We start from the raw sequence: 18256 nt of genomic DNA, 5'->3' as shown, positions 1-18256 counted from the left end.
CTGAATCTTTAACCCACTGAGCCACAAGAGGACTCCTCGTAATCTATAACCACACTAATCCTATACGATCAGGCCCTACCTTTATGGCCTCATTAAACCTTAGTTATCTTTTGATAGGACCTCTTTCCAAATATAGTCACAACAGATGAATTTGGGGGGAGAGTTCAGTCCACAGCACTTTTTCAGTGAGGTCTTCCCAGGAACCCATTTACATTTACGACCCCCATACCATGAGCTTTTCTTCGACACTACTAGGCTTCATGGTCCTTCACAGCACTTTCCATCCTCAAACCTACATAGTATATATTTATCCCTTGGCCACCTGTCTCGCCACACAAAAATAAAAAGTTGACTCTGTTTGTTTTGGTACTTGTAGCAGCCACGACAGAGCCTGGCACAGAGGAAGCCAACAATATAAAAATTGCTATGCCCATGGACTGCTCTCTATGAGGATGAACTACTCTTTCTTATTCATCATGGAATCCAAACAGATGAGACACTACCCCTGCCCTTCCAGAGGTTTCAGCCAGTTACATAGATGGGGCTCGGTATAAATGAGTGAAGCTCTCTAACTATAAACTGAAATTCAGGAAATGATCAACAAGGAAAGTTGAAATCTGTATTGTGCATAGTCCAGGAATATATCTGCCTCTCACAGGAGTTAACCTCTTCAGATTTGCATAAATCTATTTGCTGAACTAGGTTAGGAAATCAGATTTCCCATTATTAAAGTTATCATTCATCCTTGGTACTATTTAAATGAGCCAACTGCAAACTATAAGAATAGGTCAAATCTATGTGCTCAAGTACATTTTAAATATCCATCTTCACTGGCAAATTATACACAGAAATGTCCCTTTGACAATATTTTAAGAAATGACCATGTGTAAGAATAGCCAATTGCACAGCCCAGGTTTTCCTTTCTGATAAATTTGTTTGATATCAGTTAAAAAAAAAAAAAAGAATGATTTACTAGATCTCAGCCAGAGAGGGTTTTAAGTCAAATCACACTGAATTTATTAAGTTCGCGAAGGTATTTTTTTTAAACATCACCTCATCCACTTGAATGTAAAATTATAGGAAAAATAATTTCTAATTTCATTTTCCTGCTAAGGTCTAAAGAATGTTATTGACATTGCTATCTATTTTTCCAATAGTGAACCCCAAATGAAATGAAATGCTGCTTTACCTTCACTGGTGAATCATGCAGGGCACGAAACCACAATCCTGAATTGAACCAGACCATCTGTCCTGTTTCTCCAGATGAGCTGAATTTGGTGACAAATCTTTCTCCACACAAAGGAGTTTTCCTTTTCATTTTCTGTCTTAAGGGGGAGAGTGTAATTCCTCCAGTGGAAGATGCATAAAAGTATTTTTGCTTCTCATACTGTATTGCTGAAATATTTTGACTCTGCACCTAGATAAAGTAGTCAATAAATTATGACTTCAAAGGAGGTTTATCTCTCTGAAACTTTAATTCTCTCATTATTCCTCCCCTCCACACCCACGCTGTTCTGGGAAATAGGATGTTTCCTGGAAAGGTAGCTTTGAATGACATTTTCTGAGAAAATTCCTTCATCGTATGACAATGCTACAATGCTGAAGCACAAAACACTAAAAGAATGGTAACTTTATACTCCTTGAAGAATCAAGTCATCAGTGAAAAGCTTTTGTCCCCTAAAATTCAGCAGCCAGTTATAACAGTGGGCAGCCAGAAAATGTTTGCTCATTGAATGTTGGATGACTATTGGCACCAAAAGTGCCCCAGTCGTTAGAGCCCCCTTCCAAGTGCTGGGGATCAAGGAGAAAACTGCTTACATTCAGTGAGATGACACTCTCTCCTTAAAGAGAGAGGAGAGTTAAAGCATCTCTTTTTTGGAAATAGCAAAATGCATTTTCTCCTACCACCTAAAATTCTAAATAAATTTATTGTTACTTTGACATAATTTCAAGTAATTACTTATTAAAATGCTTAAATTATTAGCTTGCCAGAGGGCTTTAAGAAAAATATTTATAAGAGCTGATAAAAGAAAGCTTTGTCCTGTGGGGAAGATGGTGAATCAGACACTAAATAGGAAGGTAAATAATTCAAAGTCATGTTCTTACAGAGGTAGCATAACACACAGGGTGGCAGACACCACTGGGGCTCTGGAATATTTGTCTTTTATGGTAACAGCTTATCACTTATGTTCCCAGTTCCCAGGCTGGAATGAACTGGGCAGTGGGGCTCCCTTCACCAGTCAAGGCTGGCTTGGAAAAATATTGCTACTGATGACATTTATCTCTGGCACTTTGTGTCCGGGGGTTACCTGTTGTCTGCCTCTGTCATTTCTCCCATGGTTAAATGCTTCCCTCTTGTGAGCCCCAGCAAATCAGGAAGTTTTATTTCTCAGGCATACTGGTCCAGGCGCTGTGAGTTCCCTGACGTCCATCCAAACCTGCAATTTGTATGTGTAGGGCTTGCTTTTTGTTTTTTTGTTTTTTGAAATCAGAACCCTACTTAATAACATGATCACTTGAATAGTCGGAAGCAATGTCAACTCCTTAAAAAGAATTACATTGCAATGTATTTCAGAACACTGTCTTTTTTTTTTTTTTTTTTTTTTTTTTGGCTATAGTCTCTGTAATATAAGCTGACTTTTTAATATGGGAATATGTATTACATTGATCTTTTAAAAAGTATTGTGCAACTATAAATGTAATAAATTCATTGAGTAATTAAAAGTATTAAAAAGTACCACCAATAGGTACCACATTGTTTTACTATGTTTTTAAATTTTATGAAATCAATTGTAAGCATTACCAGCATCTAAACAAATTCCTAGAGTCATACAAGAAAGGCTTGGGGAAAGGGCTCTGGATTGTGTAAAGAATGGTACACCTTGAAGAGATCATTATCAGGAGGACTGTGTTTTTACTGAGGAGCACTCTTCAAGGGGAATGACTGGGATGCTGCCTCCCTCAGTGGGAGCGCCCTGAAACTATGTCAGATGTGGGCAATGGATGCCCCCGGATGTTTCATTCTCATCCAAAGGCAATCTTAAATGGTTTCACCTAGTTATCTCCCCCACTGCACCTTATATGAGTCCTGGTTACACTCTTGTTATAATAAAACTATCAATCATCTTTTCCAATAGCCTATCATAATTTTTAAGATTTGGGACCCTCTGAATTTTCTCAGTGTCCCCAGTACTTTGCAGTATGTATAGCAGCCATTGCATCTTGTGGCAAACAAGAGAATGGGATGTGGCCTCTGAAAAACCTTTCATACTCCAGATCTCAGCTGTTACTCTTTTCTTTAAACTCTGGAAGCCTCAGGTTCCTCATTTATTACAAGGATATAGGATTTTTCTTAGGATAAATGTGATAATTAACCCCTATAAAATGCTTTGCAGCACTTGGTACATAGCACTTCACAAGTACTATCTATTATTATTTTTTAATAAAGACAACCTGCCTCTTGGGAACAACTCTTGGAAACTGCTCTATTGGGTGTAGTATATAGCTAAATCTCTGAAAGTTTATTTATATGAACATAATTTATTTATTTTTATTTTTTTCTTTTTAGGCTACCCCCATGGCCTATGGAAGTTCCCAAGCCAGATATCAAATCCAAGTGGGAGCTGTGACCTACATGGCAACTGCAGCAATGCCAGATCCTTAACCCACTGTGCCAGCCCATGATCAAACCTGAAACCCCACCGCTACCCAAGCCACTGCAGTCAGATTCTTAACCCACTGCACTACGGCAGGAACTCCCTGAAGAGGATTTACCAATTCTCCCTCACTGAAGGCTAAAGACTTGGGAATGATTTATTGCTGAGAGAATTGCAACTAGAAAACTGAAACTGCAGAGTGTGGTGTCTTTGATTGTTCCCAGTTTTTGCCAAATAAAACCTTTTGGGAAAAAAAAAAAAAAATCCACCGAAGGATATTTTCAAGCTCAATGATACAGAGAACAGATTGTCTGGTGGTTGTCAGAGCTGGGGGTGGGGGGAAAGCGAAATGGGTGAAGGGAGACAAAAGGCACAAACTTTCAGCTACAAAGTAACTAAGTTCAGGGATGTAATATATAGCACTGTGACCCCAGTTAATAACACTGAATTGCATAGTTGAAAGCTGAAAGAGAGTGATTTTGAAAGTCTTCACCACAAAAAAAAAACCTTTGTAACCATGCATTATGATGGATATTAACTAGATTTACTCTGATGGTCATTTCAAAATATATTCAAATATCAAATTATTTAATACACCTGAAACTAATGTTATATGCAAATTTTACCTGTTAAAAAAAGACAAAAAGAACAATTCCAATATCAAATATATATATATTTGTTATATATATTTGTGTGTGTGTGTGTGTGTGTATAGCACACACTATATCTGCTACCTCTTTCACTGTCCTTCCTTCTCTTGGTCAAAAAGTGCCTTGTATGCTCTGGACTCTGACAGTGAGGAACTTAAATATTTGAAGATTAGAGATAATAAATTATCCATAGAGTTCTACTCTAAATGTAGTGTTGAAATGTTTTTGAATTATTGACACTTTAAGATGCCAACTCATTTCCCTTGCTTCCCTCTCCCGCTCAAAAATATAAAGATTATTTTACCAAACCAAACATATGGTACGAAAAAATCTACACTGATCTCACATGTTAAAGGAAGAAGAGGTATAAAATGCGTCAGTGGTTTCCACTTAGAAGCCATCGTGGAGAATTGTCCCCACTCATACACAAAGCCTGTCAATTCCTCATTTGGAGATTTAAATTTATTGGCAAGTGAATTTTATATTACAGTAAGAATTCATGTTTTTAAAATTTCTACATAAATGGACACGCATAAATGTTCAGCTTCTGAACATCCAGGAGAAACTTACGTGGGTCCCACAGTCACTGAGCCAACCACATTCTCCTGCAAGATGTTACAGCATCCCAGAATTGGATACCGAAAGCCAAATCAATTAAGGAAAATACAACCATAGTTCTGCCCTCCTCCGAAATCCCTCTGTGTTCTGTCATTAAAAGAAAAATGATTGGGAACACAGCGTTTTCGTGAAATAAAACTGTTATTTCAAACTATAGATATAAGTTTGGATCAAAGGTGAAACCTATTTCCTGTTAGCCAGCTTTTGATCAAGACTTTGTGCTGAGCACCCAGAAAATGAAGTGAATCTTACGTGATCTCAACAGTCCTGGACCTTCTGTCAAAGCAGCTGGTGCTTCCACCCTTTAGCCAAGTTGCTATTTATGGGGAGCGTCCACTGAAAAAGGTACTCGGAAAAAGCAAACAGGGGAAACTCCTGGACATTTTGTTGTGCTTGGGTTAAAACTCACCTTTGAACCATCTCTAAATGATTGCCTTAAAAAAAAGTGAGAGAGATTATAAATGGAAATTTTAGCTTAAGGAAAGTTCCTCAGAAATAAACTTCCCCATACATGCAATGGATATACTAAAACATAAACACTTTGATAAAAGCAGATTCAGGGAGCTCCTTTGTTCACAGACCTGATTTGTTGTAATAGAGTCATCTCTTTTGACTTGTCTGGCATCTGTTTGGATCTTTGCAGGACTGTTAAATATATTCAATGTCAACTTTACTTTCAGTCAGGTATCACAATAGGATTTTATTTAATACATCTGAAAAACACAATGAAACTATTTTAAATAAAATGGAAAAAAAAAAATCAGCCTTGCTTTCCAGTTAGTGAGAGTGTATGGTAATTACACTAACAATTGGAAAAAAGTTTCTATGCAGAAAAGTATTAGGTTCATCGCCCGATTTAGACTTCCAGATTAGCTGTGACATTGGATGACTCCAACTTCTCATTTCCACACATCACTGTGGATTACTGTGTTCTCTGAACTTGAAATATTACACCCAAGCAATCTATACCTAAAGTTTTTAAATAATTTCACGGAGAGACCCTTTTGAGAGTTTATGTTCAATTGCTATCTGCAGAAAGGAGCCCCAAGTTGTCGTATCAACTACTCTCCAGGCTAGGTTCTTTCAAAATAACATACTTAATGTTTGTTGACAATGAAGTATCCATACGAAAATTGATGAACACTGGCTAAATCACTTGTTCTCAGATAAGGTCTAGGATAGATACAAATGCAAACTATAGATCCTAACAGCAACCATTACCCAAATTAGGACCCATTAATGTATTAAGAATAGTGAAATATTTAGATAAAAGTTGCTTAATATTGTATCTATTTTATGAGAATAAATGAATTAAAAACATAAAGCATTCAGATCAGTTTCAAGAAACATCAGCTAAAGAATGCTGGCTTGTTCAATCTTCTCTAACAAATTTTGAAGCAGATGATGCCTGTGGAGTAATGTGATAAGAAGAATTCCATAACACTAAATAAAATTAAGAAAGCATTCTATATACATTTTAAAAGAAAAGGACAAAAAAGGAATGCCATCATTGTAGTGAATATAATTTAAACTTAGAAGTATCTACCTTCCGTTGCCTTACCTGAATAAGTCATACTTTCATTATTCTAATCATTTAATTTATGAGGAGGAAGAAGTATGTTTATTTTTTTTTTCCTCCCAAAGCAAACATCCTCTTTCGCCATCTGGTGGCTAAAGACAGCATTTTCCGTGTAGATGAAAACAGCTGAATTCAAATTTAACACTCAATTATGTTTAATGCCTATAGATTCATCTTACTGTAAAGATATGCATATTTTCTTAACCAACATAGATATAACCAATTATACAAATCACTCTAGCTGTAATATTTAATGCAAGATAAGAAAAACTAACCAGAGCAATTCTTTAAAAAAAGAATTTTGAGACATAATTCATTTTGAAAGGTAGACTGAAATATGGTAATGACAATTTACTTGACCTACATGCCTTTTGGTAAAAAGAATTAAAAACACTTTTACAAAAATAAGGTTCAAATATATTTTTAAATAAGCATAGTGGATATAGTTAATTTCAAAGAAGTTTCAACATACAATAGTTATATGTTGACAATTCACCATACCAAAAAGGGTAGATAATCTAACTCTATATGGTTTTTCTTTATACATTTTTTTTATTCAGTAAAATTTTCAATGTATCTATTTAGTACACTTTATGTATACGTTACCTACTTCATTTCATTAAAAAATTAAAAATGACAATAATTTCATGTTTAATTTCTTTATTTTCTCCCAGAATATTTTAATATTGAATCCCAAATTGTTACTTCAGAGAAAGGGAAAAACAGAGAAACATGAAGAGACAAACATTTCATTTCATTTAACTTATGGAATTGTGAGCAGTCACTTCCGTAGGCAACACTTTTTTTTTCTTTGTAGAAAAGAAATAAAAAAACAAACAGCACCATTAAAGAATGCATGATCCCTGAATTCTAAACAAAACACTGTCTAAAAAATCGTTTCAATGCTTGTTGCACTCCAGTCACATTTAGTCAGGTATCAAAGCAAGCATAACAGGATTAAATTGTAGCAGTCTGACTGTATCAACTGCTCTCCCTTCCGAGGATTTTACACACCTTTTCTGAGTTTTTCCTGTGGGAATAATATATTCTTTGGTAGAGGACTGAAGGAGGGTTTTGCTTTTCTGTATGCTGATATAAAATGTCTATGTATGTTCAGGGCCTTTTCCCCAATCTGTGTTTGTCATGCATGGTATGTTTGGGTTAATTTCACATTTTGCTGTTACATTGTAAGAGTAATACCGCCTTTAAAAAAAAAAAGGCATTAAATGGCTAATGTCAAACAGATGTAAACATTCAGAATACTGACCAAAGGAAAAAAAAAAAACACACACATATTAAAAAAACAAAAAAACAAAAAACAAAAACTGTACTGAAAATAGGAATCAGATTAGGTTTCCATGAAGCCGGGGTGGGGGTGGGGGGGTGAAATACAGCAGTACCAGAAAAATTATGGCAACCAAGTAAAGCACTTTCTTTGAAACATTCATGAACAGTACAAATACAACAAAGTTTTTCTACAGTCTAAAGTATTCTGCAACTATTCAATAGAGTACAAAGCGAAATAGCATGTGCTATGAAAAAAAAAAGCAGCTCCTTTAAATTATAGTAAAAATGCTTTTTGTTCGATTTACAGTGACAAAGCATGAGGACTGAAGACGACGAGATTTTTATATTCAGTGACATTTTGGCTACATGGGCCCCTGACAGTCTGACGAGTTCCTTTCTTAGGACTCTTCACATTGTTCTCTAGAAACATGGACAGTGACTCTGGGCTTAGCAGGCTCACCCCACCGGGCAGCGAGCACAGTGCTGTGGCTTCCACACCAGAGACGACGTAACCCTTAACTGGGCTTCAGCTTCTGTCACCTGGGTCTTGGCCAGACCAAGGAGGAACTGGGAATCCAAGGCCACGGTAACTTCCCCTTTAGAAATTGTGCGAGTGTTTGTAAAGGACTTGGGGCTGGAACAACTCGTATTTGTACTCTTGGCTGCTTTATGAAGCCCCATATGTATCAGCTTGTTTGTGTTTGTTTATTTTGAACTTAAGTGAGACCATCCAAGCTCTAGAAGTCAACTAAACCTTCTATAGCTCATCCCATAAACACACAACCACCACAAAGTCTTTATACCAACCAGCTCAACCTCATAGGTTTGTTTTCAAGTTTTGTTCTTCAAACTAGACCTTAGCAGGGGAAGAGTATATATATAACAATGGTGCTGAATACACCAACATTTCTGCTATTCTCATTTGGGGAAGAAAAAATATTTTCATTCTGAAAATCAATTTGCATCAGAATGTTCGTATTAACATGCCCATTAACTACCTAAATGTCTTTACACAAACTCAGGCATATGCATATCATGTAGGAGGGGGTTAGGGATAGCAGTTTTCTTCCTTCCCCTGCTCCAAAAGTGCTACATAGAGAAATACATCCTTTGTGATCATAATAAAAAAAAAATTACATGTTACATGTGCAAGCTCTATTCCTGACAGGGATAGCATAGTGTCCAATCATCAGGATAATGCACACACTAAATTTTGCACATTATACCACAACAACCATGTAGTAAATAACATACTCCATTTGCACATAGGCAGATAACTGTGAAAATCAGGAAACTAAGAACCTGCTCACCTCATCCAAATACACTGGCTGTTGTATATATATTAAATGGCCACTTGTAAAATATCTCACCCACATTTTACTTCTGAGTTTTTCTTTCCATTTTTTTTCTAGCCCAAAGATATTAATTCTTCAGTAATATAAACCATATGCAAACACAAGGGATTTAAACTGGGGCAAAAAAAAAAAAAAAAAAAGCAAAGGGCAGAGAAAAATTACTCTCTTTGTACCAGGGTGATAGAATCCACACACGATCAGCAATTGACTCTCCAAACTTCCGTGAAAAATCAGAACATAAGGAAGGACACTTTTCTTTATTCTCAGTAAGTAACGTGCAGGCAGTATTCCACAGTGACAGAACGATAATGAGCTCAGTATCACATCAGCCTCAAATGCACCTCACATGCAGAGTGCAAAGGTTTTGTAGACCAGAGTTTCAACATGGTGTCAGTTACTGATGTGGTAGTGTTGAATCTGCTGGTGTAGACAGTATCTGACACTGGTAGAGCGGCAACTGAATTTGGAAGGAGGTGGCATGCAAGTGTTTGTATTTTAAGGGTGCCCCTCTGTCAAACTAGAGCATGCTCTCCTGAACCAAGATGACATCAGAGTCAAGTAGACCACAGAGACACAGCTGACGAGCACACCACCCAAACCACTTGGTGCAGAGTGAACTCAGGTTACGCTGGAATTTACACTGTGTCCCTTGGGAAGGGCTGGTTAAGTGCATTGCTAATATTCTCAGTTGTTAATATTGTTACTTTTAATGTGAAAAACAGAAGTAACATCAACTGAAGCACTGATCTCGGCCATAGAGGTAGTAGGCCTTCTTTCCTCTCTTTCTAAGATAAATTATCTTTCACTATCAGCAATCTGTTACTAAAAATGATGTCTCTATCACCTAGTGAAAATTGGCAACATCACAATAATAAATATGGAGGAAAAAAAATACCATGATTGATTACTGTAAAAAAAAAATCACAAATTGTTTTTTGTTTGTTTGTTTGTTTTCTCCCCAGGAATGTAACTTCTACTCCTTCCAGTTAATTTTTAAGACATATTTTAAGGGATGTCAAAAGTTAACACTGATTAGGATGATCCCTTGAGAAAATAGCTGTCATTCTTACCCTGGGTACAGATGATGTTCCCCACTTGGTTTTTTTAATTCTGCAGCCACACTCAATCGATGGGTAATGGTACTCCACATTTTGTGCTCTGTAATCTGAAGTTAAATGGACATGGTTTTTGTTGTCTTTCATCTTCCCACAATGTGCATGTGCTTTTGAACTTGCTTTAGGGAACAGAGCCTCTGAACTACAGCTGTTCTCTGGCCAAAGTATATGGAATGTAGCTCAAATACTCAATACCCAGACTTTCCTGGATAAACACTGCCAATACTTGTAAGATGCAGTATCCCTTTTTCAAAAGCAGATCCACTCCCCCAAAGAGGAAGAATGCACTGAATTCATTTGAAGGGGGCGGGGGGGGGAGCAAAACATGCAACCCTCAGAACAATTTTTAAAATAAGGGCTAGTTTGGAGTCAAATGTAATTAACTTAGATCCTGACTCATGAGGAAAAAATTGCTCAGAAAAATGTCAACACTTCAGCCTTCTATAATCCCTTTTTATTATCATTGACACTTTAAAAAAGAGGTGGTCAACCTCTGCAAAATCGGAGGCCAGAATGCACTGGTCTCATCAAAGAAGGGCTATGGTATTTTCCCCCAACTTTTAATATCTAGTAATTGTATCAGAGTGGAATAGAACAGACCACTATTTACATCATCAACCCATTTATGTGTGTTTGCATACACAGCATTTTGCTTGCCTGCAAAAAAAATTTAGGGCATTTTTTTCATTCTTGCTCTTAGAAACCACACAAGGAGTCTGAAATCCTCTGGGCCGATGGCTCTCTGTTGGCCCACTGACCTTAAAAGTCTCAGATGTCAAAGGGCTGGAACCAGATTGCTGGGCAGGAGGCCCACACTGCAATATCAGGTAGAAGAGATATTTCACTACAATGTGTGCACCATGTCAAGGCAGATCCAGCTAATCTGCCAGTCTCCATAAAGAGTCAAAAGGGAGCAAAGAGAATAAGGACAGTGAAGTTCATTAATGGCATACCTCCTTTAATATATCCTTTGTTAGATGAGTAAATACAAGGAATCATACACTTAAATAAGATTCCCCTTTCCAAATATGATTTAACCACTAAGATAAAGGTAGGTCCAAAAGAGTCAACTCTGGAAGCCCTTGCTGTAAAGGTGAATCTACAGAAGAATGCATAACCACCTTAAATTGCTTTGATGGGTCTCTCTCTCTACATCTCCATTCCTGGTAAACTTTCAGTAATTAAAAATGTCCTTTTCCTATCTACACCTGGATTAAAAAAAAAAAAAAAAAAAAAAACTGGAAGTGGCCTGTATACACACGAATAGAAATTTTCCAAAGCTGCAAATGGCAACTAAATACGTAAAAAACATGCTGCTGAGCCCCGTGGCTGGGACGCGATCTCTCCTTTCCCTAAAATGCAAGAAAATAATCAAAGATCATCTGTTCCAAAGTAAAATAAATTAGCATGGAATACACCACCGAGTTATTCAATTGGTTGCTGCTGACACCTTTTGGCTTTTCCATGGCGAAAAGGGATACTGCATCTTTCACTCAGCTCTCATCGCACCACCAGGCAAGCTACACAGAGTTTAGAAGGCCCTATGCAATCGTCATGGCAGAAGGCCCCACAGCCTTTGCACACAATCATGGCTTTCAGCCGGCAAGAGCATTTCAGTTCCAATTCGTCTGCGTTGCTGCTGTCGGCAAAATTCTGAACGGGCATCTGAGCATTCTGACTAGGCAGGCCGGTGGCGGGACTAGAGCCACTTCCCAAAATCCCAATGGACTTTTCGATGGCAGAGGCTGCCCTTTTGAAGCTCGTGCTACCAAAGTGTATTGTTGGATAATTTCCACAGAGCTGCTGTTGTTGCTGCACCTGCATTTTCTGAGCAGCTAATTGGGTAAAAGGCTTTTGTGGCTCAGAAAGCAAATAGGAAGAGAAATCTGCATTTTTCAGCGCAAATGCCTTCAACTGTTCTTTCATTTCATTCTGGTCATAGGAAACTTGTTTCATGCCCAGTTCACAGCTGCTGCTTAAACCTTCCTCAAAAGAAAGAGGTTCCGATTTTATATTGCTACATATGCCCGTGGACTGTGGCCAACTAAGTCGCTTAGTGGTTTCCATGGTAACCGGTGGCTGTTTTTGATCAGATGGGACTTCAGGGTTAGGAAGAGGTGGAGGTAGTGGAGGAGGCGGTGGGGGAGGTGGGGGCAAAGCCAGGGGTGGAGGGGGTGGTGGGGGTGGGGGCGGGGGGTGCACTAGTGCTTTGTGTGGCGGCATTGCATGTGCTGCGCCCCCCACATCATCACCTTCCTTAATGGGCATACTGGGGGATAACATGTTGGCTAACCTTAGCTGGTGAGGTGCTGCGGGAAGGCCAACCTCTCCCAGGCCTTTTTGTTCAAGATGCCTATTGAAGGCAAACACGTTACAGCCCACTGGGGGCTTGGAGGAGGCCTGTAACAGAGCTGTTGGAGGAACGGGGCCCCTGGCAGTCAGAGGCATTTGGTAGAACTGCTGTCTGTGGGAGGTGCCAGCATCGGGGTGGAAGCTGCCGTTCTTGTCCACGTGAAACAAGTTCTGCTGGAAGCTGCACGAGGGGAGCAGCCGCTTCTGCTGTTTAACCTCAGGGCTGTGAGAGATTCTGTTCTGCAGGGAATGCTTGTTCAGCCACTCCTGCTTCAGTGGTTGGCCGTGTCCTAGCTGGTTCATGCCAGAGTTGATGACACAAGGCACCCCTTTCACGTCTGGGTCCACCAGAATTTTCCCTGGCTCACATTTCACTTGAGTGTGTTCCCCCACAGTCCTGGCCACTCTCTTTTTGGGGTGGTTCTCTCGCTTTCGCATTTGCAGTGGTGCAAGAGCTCCCGCCAAGTAGCCCTTCCCGTCCGGATTGGGAGAGTTGGGGGGCATTTCAACCACGTTCCTCTCTGGGGGTGCTTTACCCACTGAGGTAGTTTGAAGAGGCAGAGGAAGCCTGTTGATTTCGAGCTTGGCCCCCAACCTGGGCTGTGGTAACACTTTCTCCAAAGGCAGGTTGCCCTGGAGTAACTGTGTGACCAGGGGATTGTTGGCCTCTACAGAGGACAGGCGGCAGCTAGAGCTGCCAGCGCTGGGAACTCTTTTCAGCGGGTCAGTGGCCAAAGAAACGGCCTCTTCCACGGGGCCAGAGGCGGAAGCCTTCACAGTCTGCATCGGCTGAACACTTGGGGCAGCCTCTGCTGCTGGAGGAGGCAGCTCGGGGCCAGGAAAGTCTTCAGTATCCATCCTGAAGCCCTTGTCCACGTCGTGAGGTTCAGACTTCACAGGGAGAGTGACGTTGGTGATGAGATTCCTGGGGTGAAGCTCTGACACGTGCGGGTAGCCGGCGTGCTCCGTCTTGATAGCCTGCGCGCAGCTCTGCTCCAGACATTCCTTCGGTTTGCTTGGCCCAGAGTGACTGAGCAGGGGCTGGCCTGTGCTCCTCAGCCCGTCATCGCTCCAACAGATCCGGCTGCCCGGTGTATACTGATTGCTGCAGGCCGTGTCGGCTTCACTTTTGAAAGCACTTGAGCTGCGCGCCTGCTCAGCAAAGCTGTTACTAGGAGGGGTCCCCTCCCTTAATTTATCCGGAACCACCAGGGGGACATCGCGGAGACTCGAGCAGGTGGCCTGCATCATCTGGTCATCTTGTTTCGCCGCGGATGCAGCAATGAAACTAGAACCGTGATCTCCGCCTTCATTTGCCACTGGCTCAGGCCTGCTGATGACGGATACCTGCGGACAGGCCACCGGCTGGACTGTGGCCTCCGTCCTCCCAGACCGGCTCTGGAGGTCCAAGCTGCCTTCCCCACTCTCAATGGAGACAGTCAGCGACAACGTGGAGGTCAGTGTGGTGCTGTGGTCAACGATGACTTTACATGGAATCGATCTGTTTATGGCTGCTGGTGCGAAGCCCCCTGGGGGTTGCTGAGGTTTCCCAGAAGTGTCTGCCCTGTTCCGAGTCCCTGAATTTTTGTCCAAGCTTTCAGCACTTAGCTTGGGAGGACTCTCATAAGAGTTTATGGTCAGCATGCTTCCAGTAAACACTGCGACAGGTGGACGGGCCACCAGGGCGTCGGTGACTGCAACAGGGTTCCCAGGGTCCCTGCAGCTGAGCGTGGCTCTCACAGTGGTGCCCATGGATCCCGTGGCCTGTTCTTCACTCCCAGACATGGCTATCTTCTCAGAGGGAAATCTGTGGTTCATTCCCGTAGCGGGGATCAGGACAGAGTTAGTGGAGAGATGGTTTGGCAAGTTGCTTCCAATGGAGGGAGTTGGCACAGAGGTGTACTGACCAGAGACTAAGTTCCCAGTGCTGCTGCTGGGAACCAGTAACTGCTTGTCATCCAGGGGGCTCACCTCGCTGGAGCCCTCCTTGGTGGCCGGAAGAGGGTGCTCTCGACACATTTTGGTATAATGGCTATGCATGGAGTGTCAGTTCCCTGGATGGTTTTTAACATGCTTAGGTTACAAGCAGAGATTGTAGTGTTTGTGCTGTCAACAGACATTAGGACAGAGGATTTATCAACAGAACTCACAAAGGGGTGTTCTTTAATTGCTCCCGACATAGCAGTGCTGCAAACAGACACGGGGACAGGATTTTTATTAAAAAGCATGGGCACACTGCTATTTTCAGAAGAGGTAGATGAAATAATTTTCTCAGATAAGTGTGACACAGGTCTGTTTTCGTCAGAACTATGCACAGTTAAGTCCGTGGCGGTTTCTGGAAGTTTCATCGTGTTGAGAGACTGCTGTAATACAGCGGTGGTCTCCCGGAGGTGCGCAGCCTTGTTGCTGGGGGATCGGCAGTTTGGATTGACAATGATGACGCCAGGCGAGCCTTCGATCTTTGTTTCCAGGGCAGAAGAGACTTCTAGGCCTGGGGGTCCTTCCTTTGAGCTGAGAGGAGGCAACCGGGGCTCTTTAGTGGTCTGGAAGAGGTGGGCTCGGGCTTGATGCTTTGCAAAGAGCTTCGCCTTTGTCTGCTCTTTGATGTGTGCCAGGGTCCTAGCCTTTCCACCCTCTCCTGGGCTCCCCATGGCTCCCGAGACAATGCTTGCTGCTGCCGCCACAGCTGCTGCTGCTGCCGCCTCTCGTTGGGCCCTTGCTTGCTGCGCTCGGGCCTTGATGTCTGCAAGGGTCCTGGCTCCTGTGTTCCGCCCGCCACTGACCGATGTGCTGGGGGATCCGCGAGACTCTGGCTTGGAGACTGGTTGGCTCTTGATAATGAAAGGTGGCCCAATTTTGGAAAGCTGGATCTATAGGAAGGAGGAAAATGGAAAGATAAGGTGCATGTACCTGATCACGGAGGAGGCATGTGGCAAGGCAGGCGAAGGAGGGGCCCTGTGGCATTGTCTCATAATGTGGGGTGACCCAAATCCCTCAATGGGACTCTGGGGTATCAAGCAGCAATCCATGCAGCAAGAATGTGAAAATTAAAAATTTTAATCTCTGTTTTTCATCTATAAAATATCAACTGGTGACTTCACTTGGCACAGAAATGAAGCATTTTAAAGCCTCATATAGACAGAAACAAAACCCAGGCTTCTTAAAATGAGGTTAGCTTAAAAAGTCTTAGACATATTTAGCTTTCAAATTATCTTCCTTGCTGGTGTGAAAAAGTGGGACCTTATCTCTATTTGAGTTTAATTACTCTTAATTTGACATCAAGGACAAAACTCTAAGTAAGAGTCAAGAGACTAAAATTCTGAGCCTGGCCTGACTCAAAGGAACACTCCAGAAAACCACCGTGTGCTCTGGTTTCTCCAATAACCTTCTCTAGTCAGGGTTTCTGTAGCTTTATGTAGTCCGGTACCATATAGTGTGCCTCCTTATGCATAGATAATAAGCACACGTTAAGCATTTGGAAACAGACTAGTTATTTCTGGTCTGTTTCCTTCACAGGGCTGTTTTCAAGATGGAATGAGACTGTATTTGTGAGAGTGCACTGCTCTCCGCAGGGATGTTATTATTATTATTATTATTATGTTTTCATGATGCAAGGACAACTCTGGCTTTCTGCCTCTAAAAGAAAGTACTGGGGAGTTCCTTTGTGGTGCAGCAGGTTAAGGATGCAGTGTTGTCACTGAGGCAGTTCACAGCAGCAGGTCACTGCTGTGGCGTGCATTCTGTCCCTGGCCTGAGAACTTCCCCATGCTGTGGGCATGGCCAAAAGTTAAAAAAAGAAAGTGTGGGTTGGGCAGTTTATTTGATATTGGAAATCCACGATTTGTTGAATTTCATAAATGTCCCAACCCACACCGTTTACCTATTCATGCTAATTAAGAGTCATCACCAAATTCATGAGGCATAAGACCTAATGACTAACATCCCACAGCATTGCCTGTGATGCTCATAGAGTCACAGATTTGCAGAGCTGGGAGGGATATAGTTAAAGCCCTTCATTTATAGCTGAAATAACTAAGCCTCTTGAGACAGCTTGCCCTTGGTTCCTATAACTAGGCAGTAACAGTCTCTGGGCTGCCCATTCTGGGCGGCTGACATGTATTATGCTTCCTTTCATTTTTCACTCTAGAAAAATTTTTTTCCTAGAAAACTCGCATTTTTCTCCTTAACATAGGTATATCTACATATATTGACATTATAAACATTTGATACCTACTGCAAGATCATATCAATTTGGAATTACACTTGAAAACTCCGGTAGATGGAATTATCTCCCTGAGCTATCTCATTTGTCATTTTCAAACTTGGGATGTCTCTCTTCTAATCCAAAGCCTCCAAAGAAAGATGTACTTAGAGAAGGAATTCAGTTTTTCCTTTTAAATATTTCCCTTGGTGTAAGAATTAAAAACATTAAACCCAACAAATATCAAATACACTTATTCTTTCCATCTCTCTATCATTACATGAAGTGTATATCACTTTGAAAATAAGCTTTTGACAAAACAAAATTAGACTGGAATGTTTAAATATATTTCCTACGAGAAGCCTGCTTATATTTTCTTTCCATTGCTTCAGAAATTAAAATGCAGAGCAGGGTTCTAACAGGAGCTTAATGTTCATCTTTTATATCTCTAGGATCTTACTTAACAGGGACTGTTTTATTAAATAGAAGAACTACAATCACAGTCTTAAAAGTCAACCTTAGGGAGATCATGAATCACATATTAAAAGTAGATGTCAGGGCAGAGCAAAATAAAGAGGAGATTAAGAAAAACAACGCTTGATTATGTTTATAATTCTAGACCAATCCTATAATGGAGTAATTCATTTTACTGTAGTAAAATATAAATGGACTGAGATAAGAGCATGAAGTAAGTACAAATTACAGGGAACAGGATTTTTCTTTTATTAAAAATAGAGTTTCTTTTGAATTAACCTTAATTTTCAGTTTACTCAGGCAGAGTCCATTTATACAAAAGGGTTGTTTTCTCTGAGTTAATAATCTACCTGGGAGCAAAATAAAATATATCAATAGGAATGTTTGTCTACAGGCTTTATTATTTTGTGAAGTTAAATACTTCTTTACTATCTTGGAAATAAAATAGTAGGATTTGTACACCTATATGTCTACTGCATTTTCCTCAGGGTTTGGCAAAGCAATTTCATTGATTTATTCAAGGGATATTTAATAAGGCTCTTTCAGAAGCTAGGGCCTCTTTACTAGTCAATGAGGGCATTCAGTGTTGGCTGAAAAATGAATGAAGGAATACCTTCATTTCTTGAATGCATGCCTTTGATTTTTGACAACTTTCTCTAATCCTACTTAACTTTCATAAAGCCCTGAATTATCTTCCAAATTTTCCAGGTTTACATAGGTCTCTGTCCTACACCTTAGAGTCCTCCAAAGACCCTGTATCTCAGTGGCCTGTGGGCCCCTCCAAGCCCTGTTCTCCCTCCCCATTCTTTTTCCTTAAATGTCAAGGTCTAAATACAGACATGTATCTAAACTTATCATATGAGCTCAACGCCATCTGAAAAAGGATCGTCTAATATTAGACTGGTGCTGGGAGTATTAGATTATGAACTATTACATTTATTTTTGAAAAATTAAGCCTCTAAATAGGAA

At 40.6% G+C, this 18256-nt stretch overlaps 1 protein-coding gene and 1 long non-coding RNA gene across 3 annotated transcripts in view; both read right to left on the bottom strand.

Moving 5' to 3' along the window:
* LOC102162836 overlaps positions 1–3622 on the bottom strand; it is a 34023-nt gene extending 30401 nt beyond the window's left edge. The window contains exons 1-2 of one of the 2 annotated variants that reach the window (XR_002345082.1): positions 2310–3622; positions 1190–1417 (exon numbers count right to left, since the gene is read on the bottom strand). This is a non-coding gene — a long non-coding RNA (uncharacterized LOC102162836). Of the gene's footprint in view, positions 1–1189 lie in introns of both variants that reach the window. The other variant, XR_002345081.1, reaches the window with a different exon arrangement.
* Positions 11198–18256, bottom strand: part of ASXL3 (additional sex combs like 3, transcriptional regulator) — a 184413-nt gene continuing 177354 nt past the window's right edge. Inside the window, 2 exon segments of the mRNA XM_021096220.1 lie at positions 11198–14618; positions 14621–15482. Coding sequence (XP_020951879.1) covers positions 11761–14618; positions 14621–15482 — 3720 coding nt within the window. The 3' untranslated portion in view covers positions 11198–11760.

Source organism: Sus scrofa, chromosome 6, assembly GCF_000003025.6.
Source record: "Sus scrofa isolate TJ Tabasco breed Duroc chromosome 6, Sscrofa11.1, whole genome shotgun sequence".
Lineage (NCBI taxonomy): Eukaryota > Metazoa > Chordata > Mammalia > Artiodactyla > Suidae > Sus > Sus scrofa.
Note: the sequence above shows the minus strand (reverse complement) of the source record. Positions and strands in the feature narration are given on the sequence as shown.